Source organism: Lipotes vexillifer, unplaced genomic scaffold, assembly GCF_000442215.2.
Source record: "Lipotes vexillifer unplaced genomic scaffold, Lipotes_vexillifer_v1.1 scaffold2419, whole genome shotgun sequence".
In the NCBI taxonomy this organism is placed as follows: Eukaryota; Metazoa; Chordata; class Mammalia; order Artiodactyla; family Lipotidae; genus Lipotes; species Lipotes vexillifer.
In genome coordinates, this window is record NW_006778672.1 from 69,938 (window position 1) to 82,979 (window position 13,042).

General features: G+C 40.6%; 1 protein-coding gene across 1 annotated transcript in view; it reads right to left on the reverse strand.

Moving 5' to 3' along the window:
• NEK7 (NIMA related kinase 7) overlaps positions 1-13,042 on the reverse strand; it is a 143,459-nt gene that overhangs the window by 58,513 nt on the left and 71,904 nt on the right. The window contains exons 4-5 of the mRNA XM_007451744.1: positions 4,556-4,618; positions 2,682-2,792 (exon numbers count right to left, since the gene is read on the reverse strand). Coding sequence (XP_007451806.1) covers positions 2,682-2,792; positions 4,556-4,618 — 174 coding nt within the window. The remainder of the gene's footprint in view (positions 1-2,681; positions 2,793-4,555; positions 4,619-13,042) is intronic.

Genomic DNA, 13,042 nt, shown 5'->3' on the forward strand with positions numbered 1-13,042 from the left:
GCAGGAATGTTATCCTCCTTTTATGGAGCGTTTTTATAATTTAGAAAGCGATCTCAAAACTGTCTCTATCTTACAAACGAGGAAACTGACCCTAAGAGAAGTTAAGTAATGAGAGTTTAAGTGGCTGACACTGAACTCACACTGGAGAGCAGGGTTCTCAGCTACTGCTAGTAAACCCACAAACACCTTGATCAGAACATCTGCAAAGGGCTTGGAATGGAATGCACACTGTGTATGCATCAGCATTTTCCGGGGGAGGTGGTCAAGAGTGTTCATCTGATTTTTCAAAGGAGTTTTGTGATACAAAAATTCCTAAGGGCCACTAAAGAAAAACACATGGGTTTTTACATCAGACAAACCTAATTTCAAATACAGTTCTTCTATTTATTAGTAATGATATTTATCTTCTGTAAGAGTCAAAATTACCTCTCAGAATTCTTCTGCAGAGGAAACAAGATAATGCATACAAAGCACCTAACACTGTTTTTAAAAACCCCTTACAAGAACTCCATGTAGCAGAGATTACTGGTTGTGCTCAGGTATCTGTTAAGAGACTGAATATACAAATAGACAATGACCAGACCACATATAAAAACAGAACTCTGAACCACAGTCCCCAGCAACCTGACCAGGAAACCAACCTTCCATCTTTAACAAGCAGCCCGGGAAGCCAGCCTGCTCCATCAGACTCGGAGGAGGTCAGACTGCTTCTCTCTAGTGACAATCCAATAAGCTGAACAGTAACTTCTGTAACAGCCCCAAATGGCCAGAACTTAATAACTGACAGCTTCTCCAATTTTCATCCTTGCTTCCAACTTAGGACCAACCAGAGAAAGCCAAATACACAGCCTCGCCAGTCACCTAAGATGCCCGACTTGGAGTGAGCTCACCAACAGCTTCTGTGTACCAGTGGCCTCCCATCAGGGCATACCCGAAGCCTCCTCTTTTATCCACTATAAAGAGTCCCTCCTCCTCTACCTGCCCGAGAATCTCTGCCAACACGCTGGTGACAGTGGTTGACTCCGCTGCTGGAACAGGCTCAGAATGAACAACTCTTGCTTTTCTAATTTCGTTGGTCTATGCTGATTTCCACACTGTTCAATTCAGCTTCCAGAGTAAGAGAAGTTTAGCTCACACATGGACAGCCAAATAAAGACTACACATGCTAGCCTCCCCTGCACCTACACACGTTCATAAGATGAAATTCTGGCCAACGGGATGAAGTGGAAAACAGTGTGTGGCAGCATCCAGTGACGTGCCTTAGATACAGCCAGCCAGTACCCTTCTCCCTTCATGCCTACGACTTGATCAGCTGTAAACAGGCTTGGCCTCTGAGAATTTGAGATCAGAATTGCCATATTAGCCCCAGAATTTTATGCAACAGAGAAACATACATAACACTAATAATACAGCAAGAGCTTCCATTTACATACCCTTCCTGTACATGGGACACTCTTCTAAGTTCTTAGTAAATATCAATTACTTAATCACTTAAAACGACCCTATGAAGTAGGTTCTATTATTATTTTGTTTTGGAAAAAATATGGCACACAGAAGTTAAGTAAGTCCCTGGTGGTCCAGTGGTAAAGAATCTGCATTACAGTGCAGGGGACATGGGTTTGATATCTGGTCAGGGAACTAAGATCCCACATGTCACGGGGCAACTAAGCCCACGTGCCACAACTACTGAGCTCACATGCGTCAACTAGAGCCCTCATGCCACAAACTATAGAGCCCATGCGCCCTGCAGCCTGTGCGCCACAACTAGAGAGAGGAAACCTGCACAGCACAACTAGGGAGAAGCCCGCGCACCACAACGAAGAGCCCACGCGCCGAAATGAAAGATCCCGCAGCCACAACTAAGACCCGATGCAGCCAAAAAAATAAATGAAAAAAAGAGAAGTTAAGTTAAGCCCAAGGATAAGCAGTTTTTAGCCTACTGTTATTTGGCAGTTTATATAACTTGTAGCTGAACTTAAACCCAATTAATATGCCCTTAGAAAAGAAATAACTTTTAAGTGGTCAAATCAGGGTTTGATGTGCAAGTTTGAATCTACGGCCCACTTTCTTCTCTGAGCATCCCTCCCAGGAGCAGGGACAGCCCAGGTCAGGCTGCTGTACAATTTCCCACTGGTCCCTCTGTTTGATGTCCAGAGATGCAGGATTGAGGGTGCTCTGGCTGGAGAAATCAAGCTGTAAAACTATAACTTCAGTTTACAGAAGACGAGCCCTCGGTCTATTTCCAGGTTGGTCTCGGAGTGTTCACACATCCAGTGTGACTTCACCAGGTATCTAGCTTCATAATCATAATCATCACTACTGCCTATCACTTATTACAGGGCTACCGTATGTTAAGCACCGCGTTGAGGTCTTTAAAGTAGCTAACATGCCTATATATATATATTTTTTTTTTTTGCGATACGCGGGCCTCTCACTGCTGTGGCCCCTCCCGTTGCGGAGCACAGGCTCCAGATGCGCAGGCCCAGCGGCCACGGCCCACAGGCCCAGCCTCTCCACGGCATGCGGGATCCTCCCGGACCGTGGCACGAACCCACGTCCCCTGCATCGGCAGGCGGACTCTCAACCACTGCACCACCAGGGAAGCCCCATGCCTATATTTCTAACCTACAACTCAATTAGAAAAAATAAATCTTCAGTTTAAAAAGACAAACAAACCTTACCTTTATCATTCTGGATAGATCACCAGCATCTGCTAATTCCAAAACTATGTTTAGTTCATTATCTTCAATGAATGATGCATAATATTTAATTACATTAGGATGGTTGAGTTGCTGATAAAAAAAAAAAAAAAAAAAAGGCATCAAAAAGTTTTTTTACTGTAAATTCCCAAGAGTCACAGTTTCGTAACTTAAGAATAAAGTTAGTTACTGCATTTCATTTTTAAGTTACAGAAGTCTTAACATGACTATATTTTTCTTTAATCTAGTGAAATTTGAAATAAGTATCGTACTTATTGAAAGTAAAACTAGGCATCATTTTTATTTTAATATTTTTATTAGAAATAATAAATTATACACTTAAAATTTTTTAAAGTATTGCTATGTTGAACAAATATATAAATACATGCATATAAACAAGTGACTAAATTAAATCACCAATTGTTAAAAATTATATCCTTCAAAATGATAAATGTCATTTAAGGCCACTCAATGTTAAGTAAAGTATTCCTTTTTACTACTATTTTGAAGTTAAGGGTGATCCTAGTATAACTCCAGCCAGTGGTAAAAATCTGGCATCTACTATATTGTATCTAAATATCACTTTTACATCAAATAATATAAATATTCTGAACTTATCTATGGGGTTGATTATTAAATTACCTTAAAAAAAATTTCACCTTGTAGAAATATATTCATAAGTCTATACACATTTACAGTCTTTTTGTACAATCTTTTCATTCAATCTTTAAGCAAGGTAACATAAGAAAAATCATTTCTCAAAGAAACTTATTCAAGAATGATCCCAAAGAGTATACACAATATTTTCTTCTCTTCTTTCTACTTAAAGGTTTTCCTCCCACATTTTTTATGATGATATATTATTTCTCTAACAAAGGTTTATTAAAGCAGTCACTTCATGTTCCAGGAAATAACTACAACAAATAGAACAGTGGAAAGCATGGTTCAATCCGATCTTACTCTTATCTTTTTGAATAGATCTGATTCACTTCAGGCACAAACAAAACTGGATGGCATAAAAATCATCCAAGTTTTATCCAAAAGTTAAAAATATAACATAAACCACTGAATTCCTCAAAAGAAATCTCACTATAATAAATGCAGTGTAACGGTAACTGAAATGTCAGTCCTATTCTTTGAGTGGATAAGAAACTGAAAAGCTAATTCTGACATACTCTTTACACCACCCTTTCTACATCTGCAAAAAGATATGGAAATATTATTTTTAAAACGTGAGCCATTTGGATCAGTCCACATTCTCAATATACCATACCCTGAGATAATGCTAATATGCATTTACATTACTTAACATTTAGAATATGTCTAACTGGGATCATCGAGAAAAAATTTCTTCAATGTTTTATGTCTATTTTATTTATCTTCTAGTTTGAAATGGGGGAAAAAAGCTAATCCTACCAGGGCTTCCCTGGTGGCGCAGTGGTTGAGAGTCCACCTGCCAATACAGGGGACGTGGGTTCGTGCCCCGGTCCGGGAGGATCCCACATGCAGCAGAGCGGCTGGGCCCGTGAGCCATGGCCACTAAGTCTGCGTGTCTTGAGCCTGTGCTCCACAACAGGAGAGGCCACAACAGTGAGAAGTCCGCGTACCGCAAAAAAAAAAAAAAAAAAAAAAAAGCTAATCCTACCAAATGTTCCAATTAAATTATTGTACAACAAATCCAAAAGGTAACTGGATTCTTCAATATACTGATTTCAAACTTATATGTTACTTGAAATCGGTGCAGCATAAGCTGTATCTCAAAAATCTTTCTGTTTTTAAGTGTGATATTTAATAAATCACTTTTATCAACCTACTCAGTTATGTTCAAAACAGTCAACAGTTCGTTTGTTATTTACCTTAAGGAGATCTATTTCTTTGATACAATCAGCACGTGCTTTGGCATCCATTAAATCAAATATCTAAAAATAAAATCCAGAATTACTTAATAAAATAGTAATCTATGGTTCAAGTTACCATGTAAGTCCACTGTAATACTTTGCACATAATTACACACACACTAAGAAGTATTCTTTCCTATTAGCTTTTAGGAGCTGTGGAGATCTACAGGTATTTTATCCCACGTGACTAGAGGTTACATTTTCCCTCCAGAGGCAGTCAGTATTAAAAATGGGAAAAGAGAAGAGCTAGATATTTCAAGTCTTAAGTTCAAATCGAACAGCACGGAAGTTGTGAGATTGTGATATATTAATATAATAACAGTTAAAATATTGAACAGTATGTGCTAAATATACTGCATGAACCACCTCGTTTAATTCTCATTTAATCTGCATGAGGACAATAATGTTAGTATTCCCACTTTACACATGAAGGAAAGTAGGTTTAGAAAGCTTAAGAAATTGACAGAAGTTCACATAGGTAATTAATGGAGCTGCCAGAATTCATTCTCCAAGTTATCCTACTATAACCCAAGCTCTGAACCATTAATCTATATGATCAAATCAGGTCTAAAAGGTCTAATGCATGCATTCTTGACAGGGCTGATACCCTTGTCAATTTTCCAAGGAGGTGAAAATTGGTTCTTCAGAGAGAGGGTGACAAAGTCTTACTCTCTTTAAGCACAGATATACATATGATACCTAAACAGACACACTGTATATACGGAATTAAAATTTCATGGTGGGGGGCATAATTGGGAAAAAAATGTCTAAAAAGGTGAGGGGTGAAAATAAAGAAAACGTTGAGAAACGTTGATCTAATGTAAAAAACATAAAAATAAATAACACAATCAAAGGGCTCTTTAGCATGTCTCTGAAGACAAAGAAATCGCTCAATGTTCCAAGCATATGGAAAATTAACAATAAATAAATATCTTAATAAGTCAATACTCCAAGCATAAATGAGGATAACACGTTCATTTTTCTTGCTTTTCCATGATTCACAAAACTGTGTTGAATGCCAACTTATCGTTATGTTTTATTACAGCTACAAATAAGGGAACCAGCCTGCAGTCCTCAGGAGGCACACTGTCAGGGGCAAACTGCAGCCCGGAGCACAGAACGTGACACTCAACCGGCAAGTGCTGCTGCACAAAGTGACGCGAGCGCCTCGAGGGGCGGGCTGTGGCTGCCCGGGCTTCCGATGCTTGATTCATATATGCAGGGAAGTGCAATACACCTCAGAAAGATTTCTTACAGAAATAAGTAAAATGACAAGCTCATTACTTAAAGGAGTAAACTCTACCTTTAGCAATTTCACATTTCACATTTCAAATTACATTTGGGTAATTTTGCTCATTACCCAAAATGCCAAAAGGTGCCAGAAAAATGATGTTGTCACTAAATAACAAATCGAACAACTATAACAAATATTAATGTAAACAGAAAATTTTGAACTTGATGTTAGTTACTGATATGAAACACACACACATACACATACACACACACACACACACACACACACACTACTTATCTATGATGCCATTCTCGGGAACTACCACTCACAGGGGACTTGATACAACTTGAAGAAATGTGGGGAAGTACAAAATTTTGAATGTCTTAGACCTTGAAGGAATTCCAGAAAACTTTTTTTAAGGAAACAGAGAAAGGATCATTCTGGTACTAGTGATTAAAATGAAAAAAAAAAAAAAAATCACAGACTTGGAGACATGTATAAATCTAATCTCCCAGTAATCAATGTCTCTATGATGGAAAAATATTAAAACACGAAAGACTGAGCGAGATGAGAATGTGTGTGAGAGCTCTAGGAAACCCTAACTAGACACAAAATACAAAGACAGAACTGTGCCATGATGAAATCATGAATCTTTAATTCAACTTATAATTAAACTAATTCAGAATTACAAATTAATCTTGAACTGAATTCTCAATACCAAAAGTCACTTCTCAAACACTGAGGAATGAAGTATTGCTGGCGCATTTAACGCAAATCTAAATTCTGAACCAAATACTTTTAATTGGAAATTCAGAAGTATCCTATCTTGCTTTTTCTCTTAGCCAGCATGTTAAGACAAAAACAGAAACTGAATCTTCAGATTAAATCATTCGCAGACATAGATTCAAAGCTGTCTGATTCCGTGAGCAAGAAAAGGCAATACACATGGAAAAAACATCTGGATTTTCATAAACTATTTACAAGCTTGTCTTCAGAAGGCATCTTTCCAGCTCTACCAAAGTTTCTTTGGGTTTTTAAACTAATGTTTGATAAGAGCAAAGTTATTAGCAGTGTTTAGGCAAGTGATTGGCTGATACATTCTTGGTATTCTCTGAATCATTTAAAAAGTTTTCTTGTGTCACCTTTAAATTTTGCCAAAATTACTCACGATTAATGAAACTCAAAAGGTAAACACTAGGTATCTTTGGAGGGAAAAGGCTTTCAAGTGACTTAAACACAAATGTCCTTAAAAGGGCATCTGTAAATCTGTTAGGAGAAAAAAACACTTAAAATGTAGCGAAGGAAGTACTTCAAAAAATAGAGAGTTTGACAAACCTGGTACATCTTACTTTAAATAAATCTTACATAAATGGAAATCTCAACCAAACATCTGGGCCTCACCAGCTTCACAGAGCCTGAATAAATGAACTGAGCAGCTTGTCCCACACTGAGGCCTGTTTCCCACGTGCCCTCCGTCCTTCTGATCTCACCCCTGGACTGTGCCTCTGTCTTTCCCGGTGTTCCTGCCCCTTGCAACCCGGGTGCCACAGTGACTTCTGGTTCCCGCACTTGCTGAGTGGTAGGCACAGACTTTCTTATTTGAAGGATGGAAGATGGGTGAGGGAGTTAGAAAATCCATGGCAGAAGGGCTGAGTGGCCTCTGTAGACGTAAATTACAATCATCGAACAAGATAATCTCCGAATAATGAAAGTCTCTACCACCAGCCCTTCCCTGACTCAATACACAGGCCCCTAAGGGGTGGAGAGGGCGGCGGAAGTTAAGTCAGGTGAGTGCTCGAAGAGCTCTGCACTGGAGCCAGGAACCGCGCTCCTCTGACACCCAGGCCTGTAATCCAGCGGCCGTCAGCCTTCCTCTCTTCATGCCCCAACGTGTCTGAACGTCAAGGCAAAAGACAGGACTCAATTTCTTCCTCGTGGATTCCTTAAGGCCCTGGCAAATGATGGCAAGGAACTAGATACCTGTCTGTGTCCTTAATTTTTCCATGATTATTTTTTTAAAAAACGCTTTGTTTCCAAGGGGATGCCTTTTAACTCAACAGGCTAGTATACAGTGATCTAACTCCTAGGGCATCAATCAGTCCTGTTTGCTTAAAATTAAAAAGCTTCTAATATGTACCACAGGAAATTCATCCTTTGTTCAGACTTCCTGAGAGCCTGAAGCTCAGCAAAGCTTAGTCAGGGCTTCCAGAGGTTCAGAAGCCACCCTACAGGGGTCAGGGAGAAGGTGGTGCAGGAGAAGCAAACAATCCAAAATCATGACAGTGAGAAATATCCTGAAAGGAGTGGGAAAAAGAGATGCCACTGAAGGAAATAAGAGAAGGGATATCCAGAAAGACGGGAGAACCAAGCCAGTGTAGTGTGAAGAAGCTGTGGGTGTTGAAGCAACAGCTACTACGGAGATGTCAGTAAGAACGTCAAGTGATGACACTGCAGGAGAGGAGAGGCGGATGCGGGAGAAACGGGCAGCAGCTGAAAAAAGTCTCCAGGAAGACAGAAGAGAAAGATCTTGTCCAGAGCGCAGGTAGGGAACGGAAGATGAATTAGGATGGCTGTGCAATCGTGAAAGCACAGCAGATGGCAGAGGTCATCACTGTCACACAGGAGATGCCGTTTTCCACTAAGCATGAAGGCATACGGGCCGTGGCTGAGGCTTCAGAGTAGGTGGTAGTTTTTAACTCCACCACTGACAACACTGTAATCGTATGTACCTGCTGGTTTGTGTTCTTCTCACTACCGTGGTTAAAATATATCCAAGTAGGGAGTACAAGAGAGTGCATTTCCAAAGAAAGGTAAGCAAAACTCCGAGAAATAACCTGAACCCTTCTGTGCTAGGGGGTGTGGAACAGTGGCTACATGTGAACAGGGAAATGAAGAAATACCCAGTGAAGAGAAACCCTCCCCGGGGGGTTAGCAAGACAGGAGCAAGATGGGGGAGACTGTAAAGTGGAAACATCCGCATTGCTCAAATAGCTGACAAAGGTCCAAGAAACATGCAAACAACTGAAATCAGACCTTAAATAAGAGGTCTAGAGAATATGGAATAGAGGGCCGTGGTCAGGATGAGGTCAAAGAACAAGCTTTGGTGGAAAGATAGAATGGGAGAGAAATGAGACGGGGAGATGAAGAGGGGATGTGGAGAGTTAAGACAGGACAAGCAGAGCACAGGGTGGGCTGTGACAGTGCTGCGAGCAGACCGGGTGCCGGGGGTGGGCGTGCTGAGCAACCGTGACACCTGGTCTTGGCAGAGTCAGCATGGTACCAGGGAAGGGACAGAGGAAAATGAGAGCAAGGGGCTGAAAACATATTTAAGAAAAAAAGAGAAAAAGAAGGGGGGGCTGTTGCAGACTGGCAGACAAGGGGCAAGATGGAACAAATATTGAACTGGATGGGCTTCAAGGACAGAAGAGAATGACGATGGCTGGACACAGACTAAGGGGAAGAAACCCTAGTGAAGATGACATCCCCGCATCCCAAGTCAAGGAAAGAGAAGCACCTTACACTGAGACGATGGGGAGGACGGTGGGGATGTCGAGGAGAGAGAAGATTCACACAAAGAACAATATTTACTCACCGGGCTTGGCCACTAGAAGAGTTTCTCATTTAAAAATTTTAAGATAAACTCATATAATCAAAACTTGCATTTATCTTAATGATGACCCTAAGGTACCATAAGATGGTAAAAAAAAAAATCTGTGAAACATCAATAAATGGACAAATAACTAAATTATTTCATTGATGTCCACTGTATCAGTTAAATATTTTAATGTTAGTAATCTACTTATGGTATATATCTTAATTCATTATAACTCCCATATTTTGCTAAATAGAATGCCCCATTCTCTAAATATTCGATAAGGCTAAAAATTTACTACATTTTTATATGCCTCAAAATGCCTAAAATAAAATTGAAAGTACAAATGAATAAAATTAAGGAGCTTTAATTTTTTAAGATGAAGTCTCTGCCTCCTTAACAAGTAAACTAGTATCAATTACTAAATTATTCTCCAATTTAAAAAATATATAATATATAAATTATTCTTACAAAGGCTTCCTAATTTTCATTTGCTCAAGTATCTATTGAAAGTTTCAAAGAAGTCTATAGGGATTAAACAATGAAGTTGATAAAAGCTGCAGGACAAATTCCATAATCACAGTGACACTGAAAAGGAGACTGAATATATGGCCATAAAGTGTTACAAATATATTAAAATCAGTGTATGCATTACGGAAGAAGCTCCTGCCCACAGATTTCTAATTTGCATATGCAAATCCTAATGTCTAATTACATGCAAACATGCAAAATCTTTAATCTAAAATTAACACATGTAAAAAAGCAAGTTATACTCATTAATATACTCTAAAAAGTGATTTTCTTGATGAATGCTTTAACATAATTATCAAATATAAGTAAATATAAGTAAAACAAGTATCAAAGAATATTTGTCCTTTCAGAAAGTTTTTTTGAGATCACTCAGATCAAAAGGGTGAATCTGAACAAATACTGTATATTATCACTATTTATGTTTGTTTGTAAGTATACAAAAGTGCCTCTAATAAATGTCACTGACTGACAATGGAAGTCCCACAGTAAAACAGTACTATTCAGGCATACAACTTAAGAGTAAGAAAAGACAAATGAAGCATTAATGAACTAAGGATCAAACAACTTCACCTACGATTAAAAAGTCAGGGTAACAAAGGTCAAAGAACTGAGACACAAAAACCCAAAATTCATGCTATAACATCACGTCTACCAATTCCAATTACACAGCTCTAATCAATGAACTAATAAAGTACAATAAAACAGAGATTAAGTGGACCAGGTCAAAACAATTATTTGATAATCTTCCAACACAAAGAACTGTGGTTCTGAGACCCAGCCTGACGCCTGTGAAGACTTTCCCAACCTCCCTCTCACCCTGGGCCCCTCAAGGCTGTGCCCACTGTGGTTCCTCCCTCACTATTTTAGACGTGTCTTGGCTGCACTTCCACTGGAATCCACGAGCCCCGTTATTTTGTTCATGCTGGTGTTCTCAAAGCCTTAAGATGCTAACCACTGAACATCAGGTGATCGCTAACATTGGAGAAGTGAACTGAATGAGCAGCAGCAAGGGAAGCAGGGAGACAGGGCAGCAAAGCCACTATGTGGAATTGCAAAAATGTCCCATCAGTTAAGAACCATCTTAATTTTGGCAAACAAATCATGACGGGATGTGGGCAAATTTTCTAGAAGGTTGGTTAATGTTGTCATACACTGCAGGCTCTCAACCTCTTTATGATTTCAAAGAAGGAACGTGCATTCAGTACACACTCTTTACTTTCCACACACAGGTAACAGGCAAACATCCAGGAAAGTCACCAGGGCTTCCGGCAAGTTGGCCACAGAAAAGTGACACCTGACACAGGACAAAGTACAGAAGAGCCTGGAGAACTACACTGAGGAACCTGCACACTGCTTCTAAAGAGTCTCATCAAAGATTTGTGAGCAGAGAAATGAGTTATAAACTCAACATTTCAACACATGAACTCAACCAGGAAGGATTCTAGAAGAGCTGGAAACAGTGACATGGCCCTTTAGACGCATAAAGTAGCCTTAAAATAACAAATTGCATGAGGAAATCCAATGTTTGATTCCTTATGAATTTTTTGAAGAGGGGCTAGGATTCTTCAGACAGGAAAAAAGTCTGGTCAACAATAGTTTAAAACATTTTCATACTAAGCTGCAGAGGTGGATTTTTAAAAAGGAAGAACCCTGGTCTTTATTGTTCAGCACAAGTGTAATACATCACAAAAATCAATAACATGTCTGAAATGCAAATACATTTCTCCTCACAAAGCTTTAAGATACTGTTCCCTAATTACAGAAGCTAAGAATATCTTTACAGCATCAATTCTCTCTTGTATAAAGGAGTTACGTTTAAACTAGAATATGTCCCGATAGCAACCCTAAGAAGCACAGAAGGCGGCAAAGCCCAAAGGACAAACTTGAACTCGGCACAGTGGGAGGCAGCGGTCTGGGGTTTACCATAGTGTGAAGTGGGGGCAGCTGGAGGGGCATCTACCCTGCACTGACTGGAAACACGACCATGCGCATCCACTCCTGTCCATTCAATTTTCCAGTCAAAGGAAAGAAAGATACAGGCAACCAGAAACGATGTAGATGGTATTACAAGAAGCCTGGAAGAGCTTTTGTTCTTTCTCCCTCCCTCCCTTTTCCCTTCTTTCTCCCCTTCTTTCTCAGTATTTCCAATGACAAGGTTCTGTGATTTAAAACGCAATCCTTAGAGACAGGACTGAGCGCTGTCTCTCTGTCCACACTCAGGGTCGGGGGTGGGGGGTAGGGGGGGAGAGGGAATCCAGGAAGGCTGCAGGGACTCCACCTGGATGGTCTCTCACTCCATCCATCCATCCATGCATCCATCCACCCACCCATCCTCCCACCCATCCAAGCATCTACCCACCCACGCACCCACCTACCCATCCATCCACCCACCTACCCATCCATCCACCCATCCATCCAGCCAGCCACCCATCCATCCAGCCAGCCACCCATCCATCCATCCATCCACCCACATATCCATCCATCCATCCATCCATCCATCTATCCATCCATCCACCCACCCACGCACCCACCTACCCATCCATCCACCCACATATCCATCCATCCATCCAGCCAGCCAGCCAGTCAGCCCCGCCTTGACACCTGGGGCAAATCAGCAGCTGTCTTCTCTCTAGTCCGTTCTGTGTGTTCAGCTTGTACTTTTATCTTGAAAATAACCGATTTTGAAGATTATTACCCTCCTAGAGAATCCATAGTGAATCCTCACTTCCCTCCTACTCAAAGTCCTGTTCCTGGTTTCAGAGCTCTCCAGGATCCGGTCTCACCTCGACAGCCTGGCTTCCGTTCCACTCCCAGCCACACCAACAGCTCATACTGACATTTCCTTTCTGCGAACTAGGGAAACCAGGAATCCACGCCACAGGGTTTAACGTTTCATTGCTCTAGATAGACTCTTTTTCCCTTGGTGAGCAGGAATAAAATTGCTAGCTTCTTTCCCCCCCGCTCACCAGTGCCCAGAGATACATAGTAGAAATTCAATACATTTTAAAAATGCATCGGAGGGCTTCCCTGGTGGCGCAGTGGTTGAGAGTCCGCCTGCCGATGCAGGGGATGTGGGTTCGTGCCCCGG